The sequence below is a fragment of the Bubalus kerabau genome, chromosome 10, assembly GCF_029407905.1.
Source record: "Bubalus kerabau isolate K-KA32 ecotype Philippines breed swamp buffalo chromosome 10, PCC_UOA_SB_1v2, whole genome shotgun sequence".
Lineage (NCBI taxonomy): Eukaryota > Metazoa > Chordata > Mammalia > Artiodactyla > Bovidae > Bubalus > Bubalus kerabau.
This window is the reverse complement of record NC_073633.1, coordinates 94,539,508-94,565,051: the sequence shown is the minus strand read 5'-3', so window position 1 is coordinate 94,565,051 and position 25,544 is coordinate 94,539,508. Positions and strand designations below refer to the sequence as shown.

Genomic DNA, 25,544 nt, shown 5'->3' with positions numbered 1-25,544 from the left:
TCTGGATGTTGTAATGAACCAGAGCAGAAAAAATATCTAACCCGTTAGCCTTGAGAATCAGGGTCCAAAAGATGTGAGCGGACAAAAGCGAAATTTAATTTTAAGGGGGTAAATAGAAATTGTGGCCCTTAAGCACAACCTTCCATACTCCCCACAAACCCTCAAAAAAATCACAAGTAAAAAGAAGGCACCAGTTCCACTTCTTCTCAGCACTAACTACCAAAGTTAGGGTCTGGGTTCAGAGAACATTGCCATATATTAGGAGGGGCATTAAGGAGGTGGGAAGGTCCATGGGAGAAGAATCGGATGGTGGGAGTTCCAAAAGCACGTCACATGCAGAATGGCTGAAGGAGCAGCTGTGTACAGCCCAAACATGAGAGAGCTAGATAAGGACATGAGTGCTGCCTTCAAACGTTTTTAAAGTTGCACATGCAAGTTAAAAGAGCACGTACATTCAGCAAGGAGAGGTTGGAATGACAGGGGAAGTGTCACTTGCCAGAATGCCATAGAAGATTGTCATAGTGAGGTTTTAGAAGATAACTAACAACTATTCCAACTCCAAGACACAGAGTTTCTATGTACCAAGCTGACCTCTGAAGAGGCCAAGCAACTCCTTACTGAGATGAACCATATGAACCTGCTGATATGTGACTGGTTTTGACCTACAAAAACGACAATTTTCAATGGTCCAAACTGATATCCAGAGAACACCACCCCTAATCAAAAAGGTAGTCATGAAACGAGGCTTTGCTGAATCACCCAACAGCAATCATGATCTGACACTGACACTTGGGAAGTTCAACCGTTTACATTCACGATGTTGGCTTTTCCACAAGCCCTGCACAATTCTAGGGACAGAGTGAATAGCTGGGCTGATGATCATGATGGCGTCCAGAGGAACACCTGTTGCTAGTTCTCTAGGGCAAGTGCTTCTGGGTTGGTCCCTCCATGATGCCACCACACTCCATCCTCACCACTAAGCCCTGTGTAGGATGTTACTGTATTAGCTCACTCACTATTTGCCTCTAGACCAACTCTGTTCTTACAGCACAGTGCCTGGACTGAACAGAAAATATTTCTTCGGAGGCATCCATGAGTCACCCATGGCATCTATATGGCATAGCCACAGGAAAGAAGAAAGAATGTCTGCAGCCACCTTCTCAATCTGGTCTACCTGGGAGGGCAGGGTGGGGGGGGCAGGGTGATGGAGGTGGGGTGGGGTTTCTTTTTCATGAATACCATGAAAGAATGAGAAAGTCAAGCATGTCACTCCAAGCGTTAAAAGTGAAGTAGGTCAGTCGTGTCCAACTCTGTGCCACCCCATGGACTGTATCTTACCAGGCTCATCCATCCATGGGATTTTCCAGACAAGAGTACTGGAGTGGGTTGCCATTGCCTTCTCCAGGGGATCTTCCCAACCCAGGGATGGAACCTGGGTCTCCTGCATGGCAGGCAGATGCTTTACCATCTAAGCCACCAAGGAAGCCCCTAAGGGGTAAAGCATCAGCAATTATGGCTTCTAGAAAAGACTCTTCCCAAAGAAGAGAAAGTCCTTGCTATCCAAATGTTATGAACTTCTCTAAAATAGCTCTTTATTCAAGACTGACATGAAGCTGGAAAGGACTTTGGATATGTTAAATGAAATAATTGTGTCCAACTAGGCCATGGTCTGCTGGATTTTAAAAATCCAGGGATGAATTTGACAAAATCAAAGCACGGCCCCATGTCAAATACACCAATTACACACATACAAAAGGGAAAGAAATGGCTTAGCAGCAGTACACGTGAAATAGTAGAAGTTCTCAGTGATGTTAAGTTCAATTTAATACTGTAGTCATTATATAAAAGTAAGGTCATTAATAGATGTAGAAAGTCTATAAAAAAGGAGCAGTGTAATGAGAACCGGTTGCAACGTGTCCATGAACCTGTATGTGGTGTGGGCAAGGATGCGAAGAAAACTGTCATTTTTCAGAGAACAATGACCTGGATGAAAGAACTTAAAACCCTTGTATGAGAATGCCCAAAGAAACTAGAGATGTTTTGGCCTTTAGAAAAGAAAATCCTTAAAGACAAAAGCCCTGTCTTCAAACACTGGGAGTGTAATTAGATCTATTCTGTGCGTCTCCAAGGGCTGGAAGCAATACAGGTGGTGAAAGCTATGGAGACTCAGAATAAAGAAGAGCTTGTGAACACTCAGTGCTGCTAGAACGGAATGGCTAAAGGAGCAACGAGTTCCTCATCCCCGCAGGGGTTCAGGTCTGAATAAGCTCATATGGAAGAGATTCAAAACTTAGGTGCACAGAGAGCTCAGCAACTTTGGGTCCTTTCCATGTCTGAAATGCTGATTCTAATAACAAAGCTTATGAGCGCACACAGGATGCCAGGTAGTGGGGTGCCGGCATGGATAAGTCTCTGTTCTCAAGAGTATGGCTCTCCCTGTCCTTCTAGAGCCCACAGTGGCCAGAGTGGACACGTGGGGGACAATAAACAGCTGGCTATCGAGTAGGGTATTATGAGGCAGGCTCCACTAGCTCTGTGATCTAAGGTGCCATGGGAACTCAGGCAAAGTAGGGATCATTCATCCCATCCTCCCTTCCATCATGGGAGGTATACAATAGTGGTTAATACTGCTGCTTTCAAGTCCCTTCACTTTCCTTGAAAACATGGTTTTCAAACTTTGGTCCTATCAGATTACCTAGGAGCAACGTCTTACTTCAGTTAGACTGGATCGCATTCATTAGCTTTCCAGATGACTTTAACTGTTTTATTATTTATTTGGCTACACAGGGTCTTCGTTGCAGCAGGCGAACTCTTAGCTGCAGGGATCTAGTTCCCTGAGGAAAGATGGAACCAGGGCACTCCGCTTTGGGAGTGCGGAGTCTTAGCCAATGGACCACCAGGGAAGTCCCCGGGTAATTTTCATGTTTACCATTGCTCTAAATAATCCAAAATCTGAATTCAAATCCCAGCCCTGTCTCTTGCTAACTGGGATATTAAGCAAGTTAACTATTCTGTGCCTTTTCCTATAAAATATCTGCATGTCACATGTAACATATCTTAGGATCACTGGGACAGTCACACGCAACCACATGCAAAGAGCACTCCTCAGCGCTCATGGCACAGGAAGGGCTGGGAAGCTTGTAGCCACTGTTGTTATTCAGGAGACTGGCATATCTAGGCCCTGTCTCCTCCACAGCCCCACCCTCCCGTCTCTTGCCAACAGCACTTCTCCAGGAAGCCGGCAGCTCTAGGAGACCACCTGCCCAGGCATCCTCAGCCGCCTGCCCCCATGCTCACGGTCGGCTAAGTGACCCCACAAGGGCACCTCCCGTCCTCAACACTCAGCTGCTAGTTCCTGAGGCCCAGCCCTGCACACTGACTAGCTTAGCCCAAGTCCTTTCTAGACGTCTCGAGGCAGGTCATCAGAATGAGAGGGTCTCCGAGGCTGCCATAAATAGGCTGGTGACTCAGCTGAGTTACATGGATGTTCTGAGGCCTCCGTTTTCTCTCCTACACAAGGAAGAACTGGTCCAGAATAGTTTCTCTTTGGTCTCACCAATGGCATTTTGAGCAGTGCAGTCTTCAAGTGGGACTCTCCCATATATTGCAGCACATTTAGCATTGATTGGTCTTTCCTCCTAAATGCCACCAATGGCTCCTTATCACTGGCACAGCATATACCCATACCACACCCGTGGCACAGACGGTACTAACCCACTGAGACTATAGGATCGCTTCCAGGCGTTTTCCAGCTCTGACCCTGCCCTCCAGAACAGAGAAACAAACTGGACCACAGCCAGCATGTTGGTGAGTCTGACTTGCCACGACAGTAAAGGAGGCAATTTTAAAAGGCTCTACAAAGAGGCACCAGGGCCAAGGGATCTGCTTCTTCGAGTTAGCCAAAGCTGGAGGCACGCTGGGACGCGGCTCCTTACTCACACTTACTCATCAAAAACGGCCACGGGAGCCAAGGGGGTCTTCCCGGGCCCCAGCCGGGCAATTGGCTGGGAGCTGAGCGCTGTTAGCCCAGCCAAGGGCCCCTTTCCAATCCAATTACACACAGCAGTGCTGGATTTCCTACAGCCTGCAGCCTCCACTGAGCTGAGCCCAAGAGATGGGCACTGAATGAACACAGAAGGCTGAGTTACCTTCTGTCTCGGGGAAGCCCCAATAAAAAGCAGCCTGTCTTTCAAAGGAACGTGGGGTAAAGTGAAAAGCTGATTCTGGAGCACTTTCACTGAACAAGCATTTACTCCATGCCTATGATGTACTGGCATTGTTCCAGGCCGAGACCACACAGTACGGGAGTGTACTTTCATGGGGCGGATGCTCTAGATGGAACTCCGTATGAGACATCCCCAGGGCCAGACACATCAACATTTGCATCCTGCTCCACCATTTTTTACTGGGTGGGGCTGATGAGTTAGCATTCCTGAGAGTCAGTTTGTTCTTGAGTGAAGTGGGTCTAATAACAGGATCTTGGACACGTCAAAAGAATTAACCGGTAGATATGAAAACTTAGTACTTTAGTGCCCTGCTCAAAATACAAGCTCAATAAATGTCAGATGTTTTTCCTAATAAGTAAGAGAGAAAAGCAAATGGGACTGTTGCCCAAAGGAACAGGAAAGAAAAGACAAAAAATACACCGGGCAGCACTGGAGTTGGGAACCGCCGGTCTCTGGCAATGGAAGAGATGACATTTTCCTGAGTCCTTCTTCCCAAGGGGGCTTAGTTACTGGCCTAATCACAGATCCTCAGAATGGAAGAAGCCTGAGAGGGCATGTGATTTAAATAAACCTGATACCCAGAGAGGCTAATGATTTACCTAAGGCCACACAACTCGTGGGGAAAGTGAGAGGCAAAGAGTCAGAAGGACAAAGCAGAGATCCCAGACTGCATTTAAATCCTGATGCCTGCCATACGTGCTTCTGGCCTGGGGCAAAGGATATAATGTTTTAAAGACCAATATTTATCATCTGTGAAGTGGTGGAGGCCTGGCACGTGAGGGGCCCTCTCTACATATCAGTCCACTTTCCACCCTCTTACTGGGATGTCTTGGCCTCACTTGAAAGCAGTGGTGGCCAGGATCCAAGCTGACGGGACCTCTTTAGGGACCTCTTTACTGAAAGCATAAAGAACAGGATGGATGCGAGAAAGTGTGAGATGAGAAGACAGCAGTTTAGAGGGGTCTACAGCAGAGGAGAAGGGGGTGGCCGAGGATGAGATGGTTAGATAGCATCACTGACTCAGTGGACATGAGTTTGAGCAAACTCTGGAGATAGTGAAGGACAGGAAAGCCTGGCGTGCTGCAGTTCATAGGGTCACAAAGAGTCAGACACGACCGAGCGACTGAACACCACCACAGCTGAGGAAGCATGCCTCTGAACAGTGAGGGGCACCAAGACACAGGCAAAATAATGTTTTATTTTGCTTTTAAACTTCTCTAAGTATTTTCAGTTGTAAAATGGAAACACATGTGGAAAGAATCAAATGCGATAACTTACAATAGTAGCTAATTTATACATTGCTTACTCTGTGCTAGGCACTGCTCTAAAGACTTGACTTGCTTGAGCTTATTTAATCCTCACAATAGTCCCACGAGATAGGTATTTGTTGTCCCCATTTTACAGATGAGGAATGTAGGGTCCACAAAGGAAAAGTTACCTGAACAGGCCATGCTGTGCTGGGATAGAGACAGGGTGTCGACCTGCCTCTGGCTCCACGCCTATGCCCTAAGCCAGAGGTGATAAACTTCCTCTGTAAAGGGCCAGATGGTAAATCTTCTAGGTTCTGCAGCTCAGAGAGCTGTGTCTACATCACAGCAGCTCCCCTCTGCTTTTGCAAAGCAGCTACAGGCAATACAGAAATGAACAAGTGGGCCTATGTTCCAAAAAACTTTGTAAACACTGACATTCTAATTTTATAAAAGTTCTGCATCACTAATTCTTCTTCTTCTGATTGCTTCCAACTATTTAAAAAGTGAAAAATCACCCTCAACTCAAAGGCCATATGAAAGCAGGGAGCTATCTTGCCTCACATACATGAGAAGGGCCCAAACAGTGATGTGTGCAGACCACGTGGTGGATCAGCATCCATTCTCTTTTCTTTCCCTAATCTTCTTCTTCTTAGCTCCTATCAACCCAGAAAGTGGATATTTTGCTCTGTCCCCAGCAGGTGAAACCAGGAATAGAGCTTTAGCAAAAAGAGTACTGCACTCTCCTTAATAAATACGGCCCTGTTGGTCCCAAGGAGACTGGGGATTTTAAGTCAGTGTCTCTCCAGCTCTAATAGGCAGACCCCAGGGACCTTGGTCAAACGCAGAGGTCTAGGGAGAGGCCTGAGATCCTGCCTTTCTAACGGGCTCCTGGGTGACGCTAATGCTACTGGGTCTGTGGGTCGGGTCTCCTCTAGCAGCAGCCAGCTTTGAGAGCAAACCCTCTGTGTCCATAAACACAAGTCAGCTGTGTCAGGCACTGTCTTCTGTGAACAGCGCCCCTCAGGCCAGATGAGGGACTCCCTGGAGACATAGCAGGGTTCAGGACAAGTCAGCAGATCCCCTCTCCAAGGGCAGCAGTGAGATGACTTAAATGGGAGGAGGAAGACAAGGAGGGGCAGAGATCCAGAGCAGGCACAGGGAGGCCTGAGCACAAGCCGTCAGCTGCTTCCGGCCACAGCTGACCAAGGTCCCCCCAGCCCCGGGCGGACAGGTGCCCCTCCTCCCACACCTGCCAGGGTTCTGATGGACCGAGGCAAGAGGCCTATTTCCCTCATCAGGCCTCTGAATAACTAGGGCACTTCCACAAGGTCACCGTCATTCATTTAAATTCCAGCTCTAATCAGCAGGCTGAGCCGGAAAAATTATCCCTTCGGAGCAGAGATGCTGTCAGTGAAGCACTATAAACAGCAGCCCCCCCACCAGAACCCCCCGCCTGCCCCAGGGAGGGAGAGGACTCGAGGGGGTCTCCCATCCACAGGCCCCAGCCCTGCTTCCTGCTTCCGAGGTCCTCCGTCCACCCCGTCTTCTTTCTCGCCTCCAAAGCACTTCCTCTCCCCTTGGCAGAGAGTTCTGGAACACACAGGAAGTGGGGAGAGGACTGAGAGTTTGGCAGAGCTGGGAGGGCAGCTCAAAGACAAACCCTATCGGCCAGGAGCATGGGCTCAGCATCTGACAGGAATCCCTTCAGGGCCCCAGATGGGGTACGTGGCCTCGGAGATGTCCCTTTCCCCTCCCTGGGCCTGCGTCTCCTCCTCTGAAAAGTGAGAGTTGCAGTCTTTAGACAGGATGCCCTTGGAGCTCCGACATGTCTCGAGACCCTGCAGACCCACAATGCCCCGGTGCTTGTGGCCATACTTTCTGCTCAAGAAATATTTCCAAGGCCCTCCTATGGTGCCATGCTCCATCCACCAAGCAGAGTTGGGAATGCAAAAACGCCCAAGATGCACACAGCTCTGCCTTGAAAATACCAGAGTTTTTAAAGAAAAAGGCGCAGGCTTTGGAGACAGATCTGAGATCCTGGTTGGTCCCAGCAACTGGCGACTGTGACCAGTTACTGGACCTCTCTGCGTCTCCTTGTCCTCTTCTGGAGTGTGGATTCTGACCCAGAGGGGCTGATGTGAAGAGTCAACCAGAGAATGCATGGCAGGCATCAGAGCTGCGCGTCCCTCCCCTCCTTCACATCAGCGCACCACAAGGGCCTCTTGCCACTTCGTTATCTTGAACCTCCCTCCCAAGGACTAGGAGGAGGGGCTGTGCATTTTCCCATATGGAAGTCCATCTGAATACTGCCTGCCTCTTTCTCCTACCAGGACACTCTCGCTGAGTCCCCAGCTCATCTCCCGGACCTTAGGAGAAGTGCCAGGCCCCTTCTCCAGCTGTATTTTACAGGAGGGTTACTTCTAACCAATCTCCTCATCATGTAGAATTAATCAATTAATCAATCGTCCCTTTACAGTCTTCCAGCGGCCCCTGGATAAATAGTTACATTAGCTCATAAAATCCCCAATTTGTCTTCCTGAGGGGAAGGGGGAAAAAAAAAAAAGAAAATCAGAGAACCACTAAAGGCCTCTCGTTTGAGAGCCGCAGCCCCTCTGGCTCCAGATTGCTTGGCCAGGAGCGCCGAGAGGCGGGAGGTGGCCTGCTGACCTCAGCCAGGGCTGGGCAGTGCAGGTTGCCTCCTGCCACCTCCAGGGCCGCAAGGGAAGTTTCTGGACCGGCGATTTGCTTCAGGCTCAGAAACCACACACACACACACACACACACACACACACACACAAAGCCAAAGGTTAATGAGGAGGCAAAATGGGCAATCTGCTCTTGACACCTCAAGGGTAGAATGGAGAAGGGTCAGAATTAGTCTGGAATCCCCCACTTGGCCAGGGGACTCAGCTCAGGACTTCACCTCCTGGCCTCAACTCCCTCAACAGAAAAACGGGGCTCAGGCAGTGTGCCTTGGAGGGTTTTCAAGAGAGCAAGACGAGATAGTGGCCATAAGGCTGAGATAGTGCGGTGTTGTGCTGGCGATCGCTGCTATTTCTAAGGTAGGCTCATGGGTGACCTCTGCCCCTTTGGAGAGATGGAGGGGGCACCTATGGGTCCATGGCATTTCACCCCACCAGGGCCAGTGTGGCACCTTCTGTGAGAATTAGGGAAAGGTGCCCCTGGGTCAGAGGCTGCCCTCTGGGTGCAGGCGTGGCAAAACGCAGGTTGGGGTTTGGCATCCACGCATTACCTGAGCAGGGAGCCGCTACACAGGACATAAGACACACAGGTCTAGGTGAAGACCCTGGGTCATCTCTGCCGTGAACCAGGAAGAGAAGGGGTTCAGCCAAGTGGCACTCGAAAAATTTTGGTGTTGGGCTTACTCCCTCATTTGGAGTATCCTAGAAAACATCAGTTTAGCAGAGAGACAGACCTCCCTGGACCCCCCTCTTTAAATTAGCAACTTCATTTTTACCTGCTTCATTTTTTTTCCACAGCACTTATTACCCACCACCTGATACAATAGATATGCTGATATATATACATGTACATATATACATACACACACATATTTTTAGTTGCCTGTGCTGTGCTGTGCTTAGTCGCTTCAGTCGTGTCCAACTCTTTGCAACCCCATGGACTCCAGCCTGCCAGGCTACTCTGTCCATGGGGATTCTCCAGGCAAGAATACTGGAGTGGGTTGCCATGCCCTCCTCCGGGGGATCTTTCCAACCCAGGGATGGAACCCAGGTTTCCCTCAATGCAGGTGGATTCTTTACCATCTGACCCACCAGGGAAGCCCATGAGTACTGGAGTGGGTAGCCTATCCCTTCTCCAGGGGATCCTCTGGACCCAGGAATCGAACCGGAGTCTCTTGCATTGCAGGCAGATTCTTTACCAGCTGAGCTACCAGGGAAGCCTTTCAGTTCTTTGTCTTCTTCTATCTATAGATACTTATACTATAGTATCTATAGTAAAAGATATATGAGGACAGGGATGATCTTCTGTTTTGCCCACTTTTTCATCCCTAGTGCCTAGAACAGTGCTTGGTACATTGTAGGTTCTTGATAAATATTAGCTCAGTGAATGACTGAATTAAAATATTATTAAATAGAATAAATTAAATGATATCTTCCTAGAAAATTCTGTCCTGTGCTCTGGTTCAAACTCTGCTTATTTTCAAAGGTGAGTGACAGGCAGATGACAATAGAGGCAGAGGAAGCCCTGTGTATTTGCTAGGGATGACAATATTATCCTTTTATGTTGTGTAAGATGGCATAGAGACCAATGATCAGAAACTCCACTTAAGTCTGGGTGATTCTTTTACATATTCAAAATCAATAAAGGATAAATTCCTTTGGAAAGGGTGCTACAGATAAAGTCACATTACCTCTGAGCAAAAATAAATGATAGTCCTATTAGGAAATACTTACGAGATCTTCAAGTGAAGAAATTCAGGGATGAGACCCCACATGTTCCAATGGAGTATGCATGGCTTTGCAGTCTGAAAGCCCCAAGTTCAAACTCCAGTCCTCTGACAAGCCCTATGATCTTGGACAAGCTGCTTAACCTATCAGGCCCTATATTTCCTTCACATTAAAATGTATTTAACAATACTTCTCCTCTATTGATGCTATGAGAATTAAATGTTAAAAAGATTAAATAAGAAAATATATGTGAAAATACCTAAGAAAGATGATACCCGCTTCTTATTTGGTAGGGTTATTCTTCTTAACTCAAAGTTCTATACTGTTTAGTGTGGTGGGAAACCATCAGAAGTCACCTGATCATCTATCATCTATAGATAGATATCTATAGATATCACCTGATATCTATCATCTATCTATCACTCTCCTATGAGTCTATGTTTGTGTGTACACATACATCTGTCTATAAACACACATTGCCTACAATTAGGACTCTGGATGAATATTCAGTTGTCCATTGATGAAAATGACAAGAATCATTATTCTTTCTTCTATTTTTCATTCATTCATTCTTTTTTTTTTTTAAACAGGGAACATGTACTAGTTATATAACCATTAGAAAAAAATATTGCTTTTTCCATTGTGGAAAAGTAAAGTCAATTCTTAGAATATAAAGAAAGAAACCTTCTTTTACCCACATCATATTTTCCATGCTAAGTATGTCATATTTTCAACCTTTAACCAATTAAAGCTATAAGATAGTAGCTTAAAGATAAGTAGATTTTTGAAGACAAGGCAAAAATGCTTACTAAATTGGAGAATACATATCCTAATAATATATTTTTAAAATATTTTCAAAAAATGCTCAATTTCCACTTCTTTTCTTCACCCAGAAATATTAATCAGAAGATAGTAATTGTATAAGCAAGGGAACCACATTCCTTTGGTTTGAAAATGGTTCTTCAAAGCCAATACAAATTCATCAATTTGTAGCCAATACAAATTCATCAAGACGTGAAGGCACGTCTTATAAACCTAAATCAATGAAAATGCAACGTGTTCAGATTTTTGCTCTGTGTAGAGTCCCTAGAAAAAGGTCTCACTCAGAGTCAAACCATGCACAATCTGGTAGAGGGGAAATTTCCACAGCAGCTGTGCAAACACAAAGACTCACCTGGACCTTGACTGACATCTGTGGCAGCATTTTCAAAGGGAGGGAAACAGAGAGGCGAGAAAGAGGGAGAAAAAGAAGAAGAGTGTTAGCAACACACACACACAATGCAATGTGCCCTTGCATGACCATCAAGTTCATGCAAGACCCCAAAGATGCTCAGACTCTGAGCATTTAGCTCTACCTTCACCCAAAAGCCACCCATGCAAGCCGAGGGGCCAAGCTCCCTTTCCACTATGCATGTAGCAAGAGAGCTGAACTTCACATCTGTCCGGAAAGACATCCTCCAGGAATCAGATAGGGCCACAAAGAGCCAAGCAGACCAGGATCCTGCAAGAATATTGGTTAAAATATTCTGGTTGATTTCTGCATACCCACACCCAAACAGATTTCCTCCCCTCCGGATGCAGAACACTGGACAAGAAGTCAAGCAAGGTTTCTGCACAGAGAGAAAAACAGTGATAAACCACTCCCTTAAAGAACAAAGGAAAAGAGGTATAAGAATTAACAGCAAGTTGCAGCGTCGTTCAGCTCATAGTACTGAAGGACACAAGGTCACAAAACATTTATAATTCCCTCCCGACCCAGGATTCCCAGTGACCATTCTTCATCACAGACAGCGATGTGTGTGTATGAGATTGCGTGTGAGTAGGTCATTTGCCACACAAATTGAAATTCTGCCTCTCCCTTTCATTTTTCTCCTTGCTTTTCACCCCATCATTAATGACAGAAATCGCCATTGGAAATCACTTCTGACAACTACAAATAAACATCCAGCTCTGGGAAGGTTGACATTTGAATTAAACCAATGAGCTTTCAAAAAATGAAGAACGGGTTCATGCCCACCATCTCCATGAACACAATCTCCTCCTCCTCCCCTCAAATGTAAAATAGAATTATGCTGGGGAAGCCCAACCCAGAGCAGCCGAAGCCTTGTTGTTAATAGAATCCCTAGACCTGACCTGGTAAGAGAGCCTACGGCTCGGGAGAAGCAATGGGGCTATTTCAGGAAACCACTGGCCATCCAGGCCATCCTGGGTGACCCTCTTAGAATCACTGACAACGGTGGGTCTGGGACATCCATGGATGTTGTCTAGTTTAATTCTTTTTCGTTAAGATGGAGGATGAAATACGCTGAGTCTTGTCCAAGGTCACACAGCTAGTTCAGGGAACAATCCTAGGAGAGGCCCTGGATCCCGTGAATCCCACCCAATCCATACTTCATTCGACTGAAATTCAGGTCCCTCTAGGCTGCATGTGACATCAATTCAGTTTGCAAGCTCAAATGAGCCCCTGAAGCCACAGGGAAGGCAGTGAGAGACTGACTCCCAGATAACCCTACGAGGGGATCACGGATGATCCTGTGTACCTCTAACCTGTGGCTAACAGATTTGATAAATTCCAGCAGGTTCTTTGGGCAACAGGTTCTTTAGGGCTTTTGCCCCCAGGAAAATCCAGGCACTGACTTAACCCACAGCAACAGCCGGGCATTTCTCCAGCCCACACTCTGCATTTCCTGAAGGCTGTATATTCCCAATGAGACTATAGAGAGCTCTGAATCATTCCTCAGCCACACCCCCTTCCAGGTTTTCTGGTGAGTTGTTAGATTCAGGGGTGGAGTAGCAGCAAAGAGGAAGAGCCAAAATAGAAGAGGTGGGAAGGGAAACATGCTGCATAAATAACTAAGCAAGGTCATTAACTATGACTGATGGACTGCCTAGAACAGTGGTCGTTAGAATACCCCGTCATTAAACAGGGTATCGAACTATTTCAATGTGGTAGAGTTCAGTGGTGAAAGGGTCAGCACTGTTATTCATAGAAACACGCTCTCTGGGGACACCAAGACCCAAGGGAGATAAGATACCTTGGAGCCCCAAAGTTCATTCAACACTAAATTGCCTATTTGGGCACTATAGTTACAACCCTAAATTACAGAGACAGAGAGTCCAAGTTCAGATCCTGACCCACTCGATGACCTTGGGTCAATCATTGAACTTCTAAGTTGTTTTCTTCAGTTATAAAATGGGAAGGTAACACAGCCTCCCTCATGTAAGTGTTACTAGAATTAAAAGAGATTAAATACTTGTAAACCACTTAACTCAGGACAAGGCAAACACTGCATAAATGTTAGCTGCGCTGATTGTTATCAGTTTGAATTACCAGGGACAGAATTACCCAAAAATGTTGACCAGATGGCTCCCTGGAAACATCAAGAGACCACAGGAATTAAGGTGTATTTTGTTTAGTGATTTGGGTTCAACTTATGCTTGTGAATGAAGACCTTGCCGCAGCCCTCCCCTCCTGGATCTCTTTCCTCCCTCCCAATCCCCAGCAAGAAGTGGGTCAAAGGGGAGTTCAAAAATTCTAGGTGAGAAGAAGCAGGGATCAAAACAAATGCCTTTGTTATTTCGTTTTCCCTTGTGAAGCCTTAATACGTCGCACTTCTAGACCTGCATAAAAAATACAGCATCCCTTCTTGCAAAAGAGGAGCAAGAAGGCCACCAAGAAAAACCCCTTTAGCTGGGGCAGGGGCGGTGGTCAGGGTCCAAGCTCGGTTCTTGGCCGTGACACCACACTGGAGGCAGCTCTAAGAATTTATGTCCAACTTGAAGAAAAGAGAGATATTGTGTCACCTGGCACCTGTTCCAAGAAGCAATGAGTGACCTGAATTTCTGCATTCGATTCTGACCAACAGAATGAAACAGCAAAGATTTGGGCAGGCAGGGGTGGTGGCGGGAGAGGGGAATAGGGGGTGATTTTAAAGCTCAACATTCAGAAAACGAAGATCATGGCATCCAGTCCCATCACTTCATGGGAAATAGATGGGGAAACAGTGGAAACAGTGTCAGACTTTATTTTTGGGGGCTCCAAAATCACTGCAGATGGTGACTGCAGCCATGAAATTAAAAGACGCTTACTCCTTGGAAGGAAAGTTATGTCCAACCTAGATAGCATATTCAAAAGCAGAGACATTACTTTGCCAACAAAGGTCCGTCTAGTCAAGGCTATGGTTTTTCCTGTGGTCATGTATGGATGTGAGAGTTGGACTGTGAAGAAGGCTGAGCGCCGAAGAATTGATGCTTTTGAACTGTGGTGTTGGAGAAGACTCTTGAGAGTCCCTTGGACTGCAAGGAGATCCAACCAGTGCATTCTGAAGGAGATCAGCCCTGGGATTTCTTTGGAAGGAATGATGCTAAAGCTGAAACTCCAATATTTGGCCACCTCATGCGAAGAGTTGACTCATTGGAAAAGACTCTGATGCTTGGAGGGATTGGGGGCAGGAGGAGAAGGGGACGACAGAGGATGAGATGGCTGGATGGCATCACTGACTCGATGGACGTGAGTCTGAGTGAACTCCGGGAGTTGGTGATGGACAGGGAGGCCTGGCATGCTGCGATTCATGGGGTCGCAAAGAGTCAGGCACGACTAAGTGACTGAAGTGAACTGAACTGAGAACCTCAATAGTATCCATCTGTTACATGGTCCATCCAGCATCCTTTCCTCCTCCTTTTTGTAACAAGTCCCAACTGTCTTCTGGGAAACCTCGTTTCCCACCCTTAATCCCTGTGGTTTGGTAAAAGATGACCCCCACCCCCACCCAAGGGTAGGCATGCCATTCAGGCCAGGTCATAGGAATTAGCAGAGGGAGAAGGGGTCCACAGCTGAGTTACTGGGATTCAGGCTCAGGCTCTTCAGGTGGCGTGGACTTTGTGCCAGTTCGAGCTTTCTGTACTCGTTCCTTATCTGTAAAGTGGGTGTGACAATAGTTCCTACTTCCCAGGATTGTGATGAGCAGCTCAGATCAGCGCTTAGCCTGCAGAAAGCCCTCAGTCAGTGTCAGCTGGTAATACTACTACCTTCAAGGGTATTTTATTTTTAAAGCAACAAACTTTTCTGTGGACACACAGCAAGGCAGGTTGACCTTGAACACAGCTGGGGCATCAAATTCCATGCCTTGCTACTGCCCCACTTCCAAGGTGATCATCACCAAAGCCCCGCTGTCCGTCATTGCTATGGGTCACAGCCTGGAGTCTGCGTGTGAAGGAGCAACATGGGGCCTCGGGACGAATCAGAGGAAATATACATATATGTAAATATGTGTACCTCAGTTTTTTTGGTAGATAAAAAGTGGGGGCAAATAGCTGCAGAGAAGACAGCTGACAACCAGATGAGATCGCTCTAGGAAAGGTGGCATCCTCTCCGGTCCCAGTACCTCCTCGGTTGCCTCCTATGTTTTATTTCCTCACACTGCTGGGCCTGTAGTTTTCCAGAGCACTACTGCATTTAAATCTATATTCTATTTTCTCTCCTAGAAAATAGGTCAGACCCAAGGCAGAGTTCACCAGGTGGGGTCCCAGGAGGTTTGGCTGGGCCACGCCTCCAGGAACCTGGCTGGGCAGCCTGCCCCATGCTCCCCAAAGCTCCTCCAGGGGCCTGGGGTGGGAGGTTGGGAAGTATAAAAGCAGCAAGTGGGGGAATCTTGAACTTTCGCTCTTGAAATGACCTAGCCCAAATGAGAGGTGAGGTGGGAGGGCTCCCCCCACCCCCATTGAGCTATTTTCTGCAACAGCAGCAGATGGAGGGTCCTTTCATTCCCCTACCTGGTTACAAGAACCTGAGCTCCCCAAACTGCAGGAAATTGTTTCCTTTGAACTTTAAAATAACCATGCTGAGCATATGCACTTGTAGCTGAGATTATTGTTGAATACGCAATAAGCATCCATGGGGGCACTGAGTAGAGGTGGGCCTGGCCTCATTTATTTCTTCCCTGGTTGTGATGCCAAAGAGAGTGGGTGAAGGGCAGCAGTGGCTTTCAAATCCTTCCTCTCCTGTGCCTCGCCCATCCCTGGTTTGAGCATGGCACCCCGAACAGAGGTGGCCCCAGGCTGGACCAGGATCCTTTTCATCAAGATCCTCCACCCCCAATTATTTCTCAAGCACCTGCTACCCACCAAGGTCAGTGTGAGTGCTAGAGCTTGGAAGACAGGAGACAGGCCAACCTTCAGTGCTCTTGTCAAACAGCAGAAGTAACTAACATGAATTGAGGCGGTCCTGCCTATAGCCTATGAATTTGTTATTCCTCTGCCTGCCTGAAAAGTCTTTGTCAGACATGGGTAAGACTATTCCTCACTTTCTTCAGATATCAGTTCAAATGTTACTTCTTAGAAGGATTTTCTTTAACCACCTTCTCTAAAATAGGAAGCTTCCTCTTCCATTTATGTTTTTCTTTTTTTTATGGCACTAATCACGGGCTGAGTGACAAAGAATTGATGCTTTTGAACTGTAGTGCTGGAGAAGACTCTTGAGAGTCCCCTGGACTGCAAAGAGATCAAACCACTCAATCCCAAAGGAAATAAGCCCTGAATATTCATTGAAAGGACTGATGCTGAAGCTCCAACACTTTGGCCACCTGATGCGAAGAGCTGACTAATTGGAACAGACCCTGATGCTGGGAAAGATTGAGGGCAGGAGAAGGGGATGACAGGATAAGATAGTTGGATGACATCATTGACTCAATGGACACGAGTTTGAGCAAACTCAGGGAGATAGTTAAAGATAGGGAAGTCTGGTGGGCTGCAGTTCATGGGGTTGCAAAGAGTTGGACACAACTTAGCGACTGAACAACAACTATTTGACATTATAGGATGGGTCTGTTTTTATTGTTTATATCTCCCTTAAGGTATATATTATCTATTTCATTCACTACTTGTGTCCCAAGTGTTTAAGGAGGATCTGATCTACAATACGTGCTCTGCAATATGCCTTGAATGGTGACTAGATCATCTCAATTGATACAACTCACTGAGATAGATAACTATTGGTATCTTCATTTACACTTGAGAAAATTGAGGCTCAGAGAAGTTAAGGTTTGTGGCTATGGATAAAAAGACCAAGCAGGGACTGGACTCTGGTTCTGTTCTAATGCTCTTACGCTGTTAAGAACACTGTTTTCTTCCATGTTGGCCTCGTTATCAGGTGAATTGTCTCCATATAGTAACAAAGATGGAACTTGGCAATTCTAGAGAAAAGAGAGCAGCCTATTTCCTGGTGCATGTGTGCTCAGTCACTTCAGTCGTATCCGACTCTTTGTGACCCCATGGACTGTAGCCCGCCAGACTTCTCTGCCCATGGGGACTCTCCAGGCAAGAATACTGGAGTGGGTTGTCATGCCTTCCTCCAGGGGATCTTCTCAACCCAGGGATCAAAATGGCATCCCTTATGTCTCATGCATTGGCAAGCAGGTTCTTTACCACTAGTGCCACCTAGGAATCTATTTCCTGGTAATTCTAGTAAAATTCCCTGGGAAGACTGTCATTGATTTGGTTTAGGTCACATGTCCATTCCTGAGCCAATTGCTGTGTCCAGCATCGCACGTCAGAGGATGAATTTCAGGATAAAATGGGATAATGCCTGTCTGTCCCTGGCACAAAGCAATACTAATCATAATAAAGTTCACATTCATTGAGGATTCTCTGTGTGCTGGGTGCTGTCCTAAGTGCTTGATACACATCTTATGTTCCAACCCTAACAGGTAGGAACATTATTCATCCCATTTTACAGATAAGGAAACTAAGACCCAGTGAAGAGGCTCCATCATTTATTCATACCTCTCATACTCAGAGTGCCACATCAGAAGAGAGTCAACCTCTATTTCTGAATAAAAGAACAAACCAGGATAGGTACCATCTAACCTATCAAGGTATAAATTAGGGATAAGAGTATTGGGCATCTCAAAAGAGTGAGCAAAAGGCATAGCCCAGGTAGAAGGAAGGGTCAAATGCAGTATGACCACAGGCCTGGACAGCTGGAGTTCCTGCCGGGGTTGCATACTTTATAGGGGCCTGCTCTGGCCCTTCTGCAGCCACAGCCCACCCCAGAACTGAGACATCTACAAGGCCAGCTGGACTCCCTGCCTCCGGAACCAGCAACACCTGCCATGAGCCCCCTTGTAGAGAACACTCAGGTACTCTGAACCCTTTGCCCAAACTGCCCCAAATCCATGTGGGCCTCTTTCCTGGGTCCATTCTCCCCAAAGAAGAGCCATTCACTGATGCTTGTACTCTTGTGTCAAGAAATGGCCAATGGGAAGCCTTCTGCAGGAGCTGCGGACTTCTATTGGCAGGGGCATCCACAAAGTGCACAAGGGTCTTTGTGGTGCTGGCAGTGGAGAGAAGGGAGGCTGACCACTGGGTGTCCATGTGTATTCTTATCCCAGGCCCACCAGCATTGGGCAGGGTTTCAACTCAGGATTACAACCAACTTAACATTAGGAGAAAAAAAAAATTGTTAAGGTAAAGACAGCATCTCCCCAACAGCCTATCTTTTCTCGCCCCTGGAGAGAATGAGCATAAGCGTCTTCCCTCCGTTTCAGGAATAAATATACAGAAGGTTTTTTTGTTTTTTGTGTTTTTTTTTTTTTTAAGTTGAGAGCTAAAGCAAACTTCCAGCAGCGAAGAGGCTGGGTTTCCTGCATCCTGGGGCTCTTTCCGGCTCTCAGTGTCTGAGCTCTTCAAACACAGGAAGAGTTGTCTTTCCACAAAAGGCCAGGTGGTGTTAGCTTCATCCCCGACACAGTGCCCACTTATCCGCCTTTGTAGAAGACGGAGCCCTGGTGCTGTTTGCTTTTGTTCTTTGCTGCTAATAACTCCAGATTGCAAGATGGAGCGCAGGGGTAGCTGCTGTGTCAGGTGCTAGCTTGCCTGGGAAGGCAGAGGCAGGGAGAGGAGGAGGATGCGAGGCAGGAAGGAAGAAGGAGGGCCCTCCCCTGGGCCAGGTCACCGCTGCACCCAAACACCTTAGGGGTCGCCGCACCTTGTAGAGGCTGCGGCTGGAGGAGCTCGAGCTTGACTGACAGGTGGGAAGAGAGGGAATTTCCTCGTTATAGAGACAACGGGAGATCAAACGGAGGTTTGTTCTTTATGCACGTGTGTGTGTTTTAATGCTTTAAAGGTTCTGAGTGCAGACATGGGGGTAAAGCCATCTGGGGTTTAAATCCTGTCTTTGCTATCTGTTATTTCAAATATTTTTGTTCAGTATCTTACTGTACTTTCCTCTTCTGCCACGTGGGAATAATGGCAGTCAACTCAGTTCTGCTAGAAGCACCCATGCATGCCTAAAAGTCATGTGCTATGCAATATCACGCAGTTAGGAACCACAGGACTTATAGGGAAAATAGGATTAGGGCCCAGTGCCCCCAAACTTCATCAGCAACACATAAGGAAGGATAGGAACCCGCTTTACACGTGTTAAATGGTTAAGGAATGCGTAAATAATACAGTGAGTTTAGCACTTGGAAAAGACCTGGGGTTGCTTCTGGAAATGGGAAGCTTGAAAGTTGCTTTGAAGTAATGCCAGAAGGGTCATCTCAGATTGGACAGGAAGTTGTAACCCCAGATGTGGAGGGGCGTGGCTCATAACATCCCTGGTAACTGAAGCAGCCGGCACGCGTTGAGGTGTTTGCATTCCTACACAACTCAGATCAGCGGGCTGCAGTTTTCTGCCTTCACCTCAAGTTTCTCATGGGCAAAATCATGCATAAGCAAAAGCAAAATTATTATGCTCAAATCGTTCCCTAATATATCAATCGCATTGGAACAAATTTGCATTTTCAAAACAAGCATTATAGCAGAACTGACTGTACTTAATTTAAATGACTGTTATGAAGACTAAATGAGATGATCCATATAAAATGCTCAGCACAAGCACAATGCCAGGCACAGGGTAAACATTCAATAAACACTTACTGAAACTACCGTTACTCATGTCCCTGCTGGCTTGTTGATACCTCCCCTGGTAAACTGATAGTATCAGACTGAGCGTCTATCCAGTCAGCCTTGCAACAAAGGGCATCTCTAGCTAACTCCTACTCCCCACCTGAGATCACGAGGTTGTAGGCTCCCACCTAACAAGACATGCATTTTAGAAAAGTCTTCATATCAGATGGACACTGCTAGAGACAGGATCCAAATGCCAGCTTCTTAGGTAAAGAAATGGTTGCTATCCTCCCCAAATGAGCAAGACCCACAGGGAGAAGAATACCCACTTGGGCCTCTGAGAACACCAGGAAATCAAAGGAGTAACTGACCCACATGAGAGGATAGCCCATCATCTGGTAGGACAGAGAAGAGTGGGTCCAGGAGGGGAAGAAATCAGTCAATTCTCATGTTAGAAAAACAACCTAGGTGCAGACATTTTCAATCTCCCTGTCTCCTGCAGAGAGGAGAGGGTTTCAAAGGCAGGTTCTAGAGCCAGGGGTGGAGAAGGCAAAGGCACCCCACTCCAGTACTCTTGCCTGGAAAATCCCATGGACGGAGGAGCCTGGTAGGCTGCAGTCCATGGGGTCGAGAAGAGTCGGACACGACTGAGCGACTTCACTTTCACTTTTCACTTTCATGCATTGGAGAAGGAAATGGCAACCCACTCCAGTGTTCTTGCCTAGAGAATCCCAGGAATGGGGGAGCCTGGTGGGCTGCCGTCTATGGGGTCGCACAGAGTCGGACACAACTGAAGCAACATAGCAGCAGCAGCAGAGCCAGGGGGCTTTCCAGGTGGCTCAGACAGTAAAGAATCTGCTGCAGTGCAGGAGACCCGGGTTCGATCCCTGGGCCGGGAAGTTCCCCTGAAGAAGGGAATGGCAGCCCATTTCAGCATTCTTGCCTGGAGAACTCTGTGGGCAGAGGAGCTTGGTGGGCTACAGTCCATGGGGTCGCAAAGAGTCAGACACGACTGAGTGACTAACACTTTCACTTTTCTAGTGCCAGGAAGACTTGATTGAAAATCCTGGCTCCTCTACACACCACGTATATGAGGTCAGGCATGTTAACTAAACCTGAGCCTCAATTTCCCTACCTATCAAATGGGAACAACCTATTTATCTTGTAGGACTGATGTTAGGTTATAAGGAGCGAATGTATGCAAAAGCACTGATGGGGTGTCTGGCACTGAGGAAACACTAATCAGCGCTGGTTAATCATAATTTCTACATTTCCTCACAATGGCAATTTCCATGAGACAGGATTTGTCCTCTTTCCCAGAATTCCTTGCTCCGTGGAAAGACTAACCCCTTGGGGCATTTGCCAAACTGAAGAAACTGTCTAGAAAAAGCAAGGGTTTTGGTGGAGGTGAGTTCTGCAAATTCTGCAATTCAAAGACCCTTGCAAGGGGGCTCTGTAAGCTCTTGTAGGGGTCGCTGTATAGAATGCGGGAAAGAGCCCCATGTTTAGAATCAGCAGTCTTGGTTTTTTGTTTTGTTTTCCTAATGTTTTTATTGTGATAAAATACACATAAGTTACCAACTTAACCATTTTTAAGCACATAGTTCAGGGGCACAAGGTACATTCATATTGTGCAACCGTCTCCCATTTCCAGAACTTGTCATCTTGCAGAACTGAAAGCTTTTACCCATTAAACAATCGTCCATTCCTCCCACCCCATTTCCTGGCAACACCATTCTACTTTCTGTCTTTAGGAATCTGACTATCCTAGTAACTTCATATGAGTGGAACCATGCAGTATTTGTTCTCTTCTCACTGGGTTATTTCACTTGGTACTCTGTCCTCAAGCTTCATCCATGTGTGGCATGTGTCAGAATCTCCTTCAAGATTGAAGAATACTCCATTGTTTCCTGCAGTTCCCCCCTTATCAATGCAGGCAACTATCAAGAACCCCGAGAGGATGCTCAAAACTGCAAATAGTACTAAACCCTATATATACTATGTTTTTTTCCTAAACGTATGTACATACCTATGATAAAGTTTAATGTATAAATTAGGCACAGTAAGAGATTAACAATAAGTAATAATAAGATAGGACAATTATATTGTGATCAAAGTCATGTGACTGTGATGTTTCTCTTTCTTCCAAAATCTTACTGGTTATGGTGTAAGATGATAAAATGCCCACATGATGAGCTGAAGTGAGGTGGATGATGTAGGCACCGTGATGCACCATTGGGCTACCTCTGACCCTCTGGTGATGTGTCAGAAGAAGGATCATCTGCTTAGGATGATCCTAGATCATTGATGACGCCGATGGCTGGATATCAGGATCAGATGATATCAATGGTTGGGGATTACAGGTGGGACAGAGCAGGATGGCAGATACTACTCAGAACAACACACAATTTAACCCTTATAAAATTGTCTGTTTTATGATTTTTCATTTCATATGTTTTGACCATGGTTGATTACGAGCAACTAAAACCATGGAAAGCAAAACTGCGGGTAAGGGGGGACAACTTACTGTACACTATATTTTGTTTAGAAGCCCTGGTTTTGAGCCCCAAGTTTCCAGCCTACTACCAGCTGTTATGATCTTGGGCAGCTCACAGCCTCTCCAAGCCTCAGCTTTCCCATCTATAACATGCAGGAATAATGACACCAATTATGTGACTAGGTTGCAGTGAGGTTGACCTAATGTGACCTAAATGGGGAAGCATTTTGTAAACAATAAAGTGCTATGCCATTCATCTAGTCTCTCCAGAAACATTAATTAAATGGCAGTTCCTTACTAGCCCCTAATCTAGATTCTGGTATCAAAAAGAAGATTAAGTAGAGTCCCTGTTCACAGTGATATTACACCAGACATTTTAAAAGAAGACAAACGCAGGGATCGTCATTCGTTATGATGATGAAATGAAATGATGAAAGTCGCTCAGCTGTGTCCGACCCTCTGCGACCCCATGGGCTATAGCCCACCAGGCTCCTCTGTCCATGGAATTCTCCAGACAAGAATACTGGAGGGGGTAGCCATTCCCTCCTCCAGGGGATCTTCTGGACCCAGGGATCGAAGCTGGGTCTCTCATTATAATCCCTGCTATTTACTGAAGGCCTCCTACGTATCAGGTACCTGCAGCAGCGTTGTATGTATATGACTTCATTTAGTCCTACTGTGGATCCTGTTGCTATTGCCACTTACAGACAAGGAAACCAAAGCTCAGAGAAGTTAATATCCCCAAGTCTACTTAAGCCATCAGTCGTAGCCATGATGTGAACTCAGATTTCTCTGAATTTAAAGCCCTTTTTCTCCCCACAGTACCACCCATCCATCCCCCATTATTTCTTCCCTCACTGACCTGACCACTCAAATCTATCACCCTATAAGACATGGGGGCAAATTTCAATAAATTAGTGTGGAAAAATGATGGAAACTGCTGACTGTACCCAATATCTGTTGCTGGGCAGGATCTCAGGACCCATATTTCAGAGAAATAAATATGAACTGGGGCAATATATCCAAAACTGAATTCCATAAAAATACAACAACCAGTGAGATGTGAATAGGAGTTCCTTGCCAAAAAAAAAAAAAAAAAGCCAATCTGTGGTTAAGTAAATTTAGAAAACAGTGAGATAAAGAAAGGTAATCAAATATCTGAACACCAAGACTTTAGAAAGCCTCACCTACACCACTGTGAAGTCTGAGAGGGGATATTGTACAGTTTTCCCAATGTTTTGGGTAGACTGGACACGTTTCCTTCTATAAAAGACCTGGGAACATGTCACAGAACATAGTTTGAGAAACGCTGGCTTTGCAGCTTTCAGAACAGCTGGAAAGCTTTTCAGTTCATCACAAGCCTTTATCCTCACCCTTTTCGTCCCCATCGTGAGCCTTAGAATCTGGTTCCGTTTGAAATAGCTAACATTTATCGACCACTTACTACATGCCAGACACCGACTTAGGCACTAGAGACTCAAAATAACTGCCGGGGTTGCAGTTATAGTAAATCTAGTAAACCAAGAGAGTGTATAAGCACGATAGTGTGGCCATACACGGCCATCTATTATCGAACTTCACATTAATGGTGGATTAGGGGTTGACAGAGAATGCTTCAAAGGTTTTTGCTGGAGAAACCTTGAAGTGGCCCTCAGAGGATAAACAGTAACAATTAAGTGGAGAGAAATCTTGTAACATTTTACCAAAACTGGCCATTGGTCAGGTTGATATCCCCGAGGGATGGGCTCTGTGCAAGGCATATAGTCCTCTGAAAAGCCCAGAAGTGTTGAGCTAAAATTCCAACTTTGGTATTTATTATGTGACCTTGGGTAGGTTACTTAAACTTCATCTGTAAGATGGGGATCAGTACATCAATTTCAGAGTTGTCAAGAAGATCAAAAGAGGCAATTGTATGTAATAATACAACACCTAATGACCTGCCTGGCACAGTGCTTAGCTCAGTTTCGTCCGATTGGTGACATCCTGGAGTAATGTGTTAAGAGTCTGAGGCTGCTGCATATGGGCTTAGAGAGAAAAGAGGGTCATGACTGATTAGCAGTTTCTGCCATTGACTTGAGAAGGAGGGGGTCACAAATTGGCTCAAGTTAGCTGGAGACTTTCAACTGAGTGCTTTCCCAAGGGTCCTTGCCCTCAAAAAGGAGTTTCTAACGACCTGGGGGACCTCAGAGAAAGCAAGCAGCCCTCACAGAAGGCTTTCTCACTGTTAGCCCCTGTCAGCTCTTCTGCTTTCCCATATATCCTTCATTCTCTTTCATTTTCAGAGAATGACCAAGGTTGAGCTCTTGCCTATGTCAAGCAAGGGTGTGCTGTAATGTGAAACTAGTACAGTATTTGCTCTGAACCTAAAAATTTTTTTGAGTCTGAAAAGCATGCACATAGTCTACTAATGAGTACCAGTCCCCTTCTAAAGAGCTCGGCAGGATTGCGCAGGCCATTCAAGAGAGAACTCAGAAACCTAGGTAAAGGGGCATTCCCCTGCCAGGAAGTATAGAGATGGAGCAAGAACAGAGGGAGCCCCTAGAGGGAAATCCACATGTTACATATTGATAATACACTTGCTGTGTTATAATTATTATTAATCACCATTTTTATCTTGTAACTTCTGTGGTACTACAGTTTAAAAAATAAAAAACAGTAAAAACAGTAAAATCTGATGGTTTCAGAGAGAACAGCGTAAAGGAGCCACACTAAATTTTAGAAGTGGAAGAGTTGCAGGATGTCAAGTAGATCCATCCCTGTTATTTTACAAGTTCATTCCACTGACACGTGTTCACTGCACAGATCCATAGCCAAGCAACTGTGCTAGGCACTGGGGTGACGGCTGGTGAACAAAACAGATGTGGGTCTTGCACTCTTAAAGTCTAGGAGGGGAGATGGGCCACAAATAACCAAACAGACATTTCGCTATTTAATTATCATTATGATCAGTGCCCTAATTATGATCCTTATGGGTCCTTTGATGCTCAGATGAGAGGAGACCCAAGACAGGGGATCTGCCGTGTCCACTCAGCTAGACAGTGTTGAAGCTGAAGCCTGAATTCAGGTCATCTGCCTCCCCTGTCACCGTGGTCCCCACTGGGCCACAGCGGGGGGACCAGTGCCCTGATAGGAGTCTGGGAGAAGGATCGGGGACTAAGAGATGGTGGTGGGAAGCTGGGGCAGAGAAGCAAGTGGCCTCTAATCTGCAGCTTTCACAGAAGAACAAGAGCGGGGAGCCTGCAGACTTCACTGTCTT

At 46.2% G+C, this 25,544-nt stretch overlaps 1 protein-coding gene and 1 non-coding gene across 14 annotated transcripts in view; both read right to left on the bottom strand.

Moving 5' to 3' along the window:
* LOC129621864 (neurexin-3-like) overlaps positions 1-25,544 on the bottom strand; it is a 300,739-nt gene that overhangs the window by 175,670 nt on the left and 99,525 nt on the right. For 7 of the 13 annotated variants that reach the window (XM_055538781.1, XM_055538783.1, XM_055538780.1 and 4 more), the window contains exon 3: positions 11,081-11,098. The exons of 2 other annotated variants lie outside the window; for them this stretch is intronic. In XM_055538781.1, the coding sequence (XP_055394756.1) occupies positions 11,081-11,098 (18 nt within the window). Of the gene's footprint in view, positions 1-5,664; positions 6,615-11,080; positions 11,099-25,544 lie in introns of those variants that run through there. 4 more of the 13 variants (XR_008699761.1, XR_008699738.1, XR_008699750.1 and 1 more) reach the window with 4 other exon arrangements.
* Positions 1,412-1,483, bottom strand: TRNAG-GCC (transfer RNA glycine (anticodon GCC)). The gene has a single exon. It is a non-coding gene; the product is annotated as a tRNA-Gly (tRNA).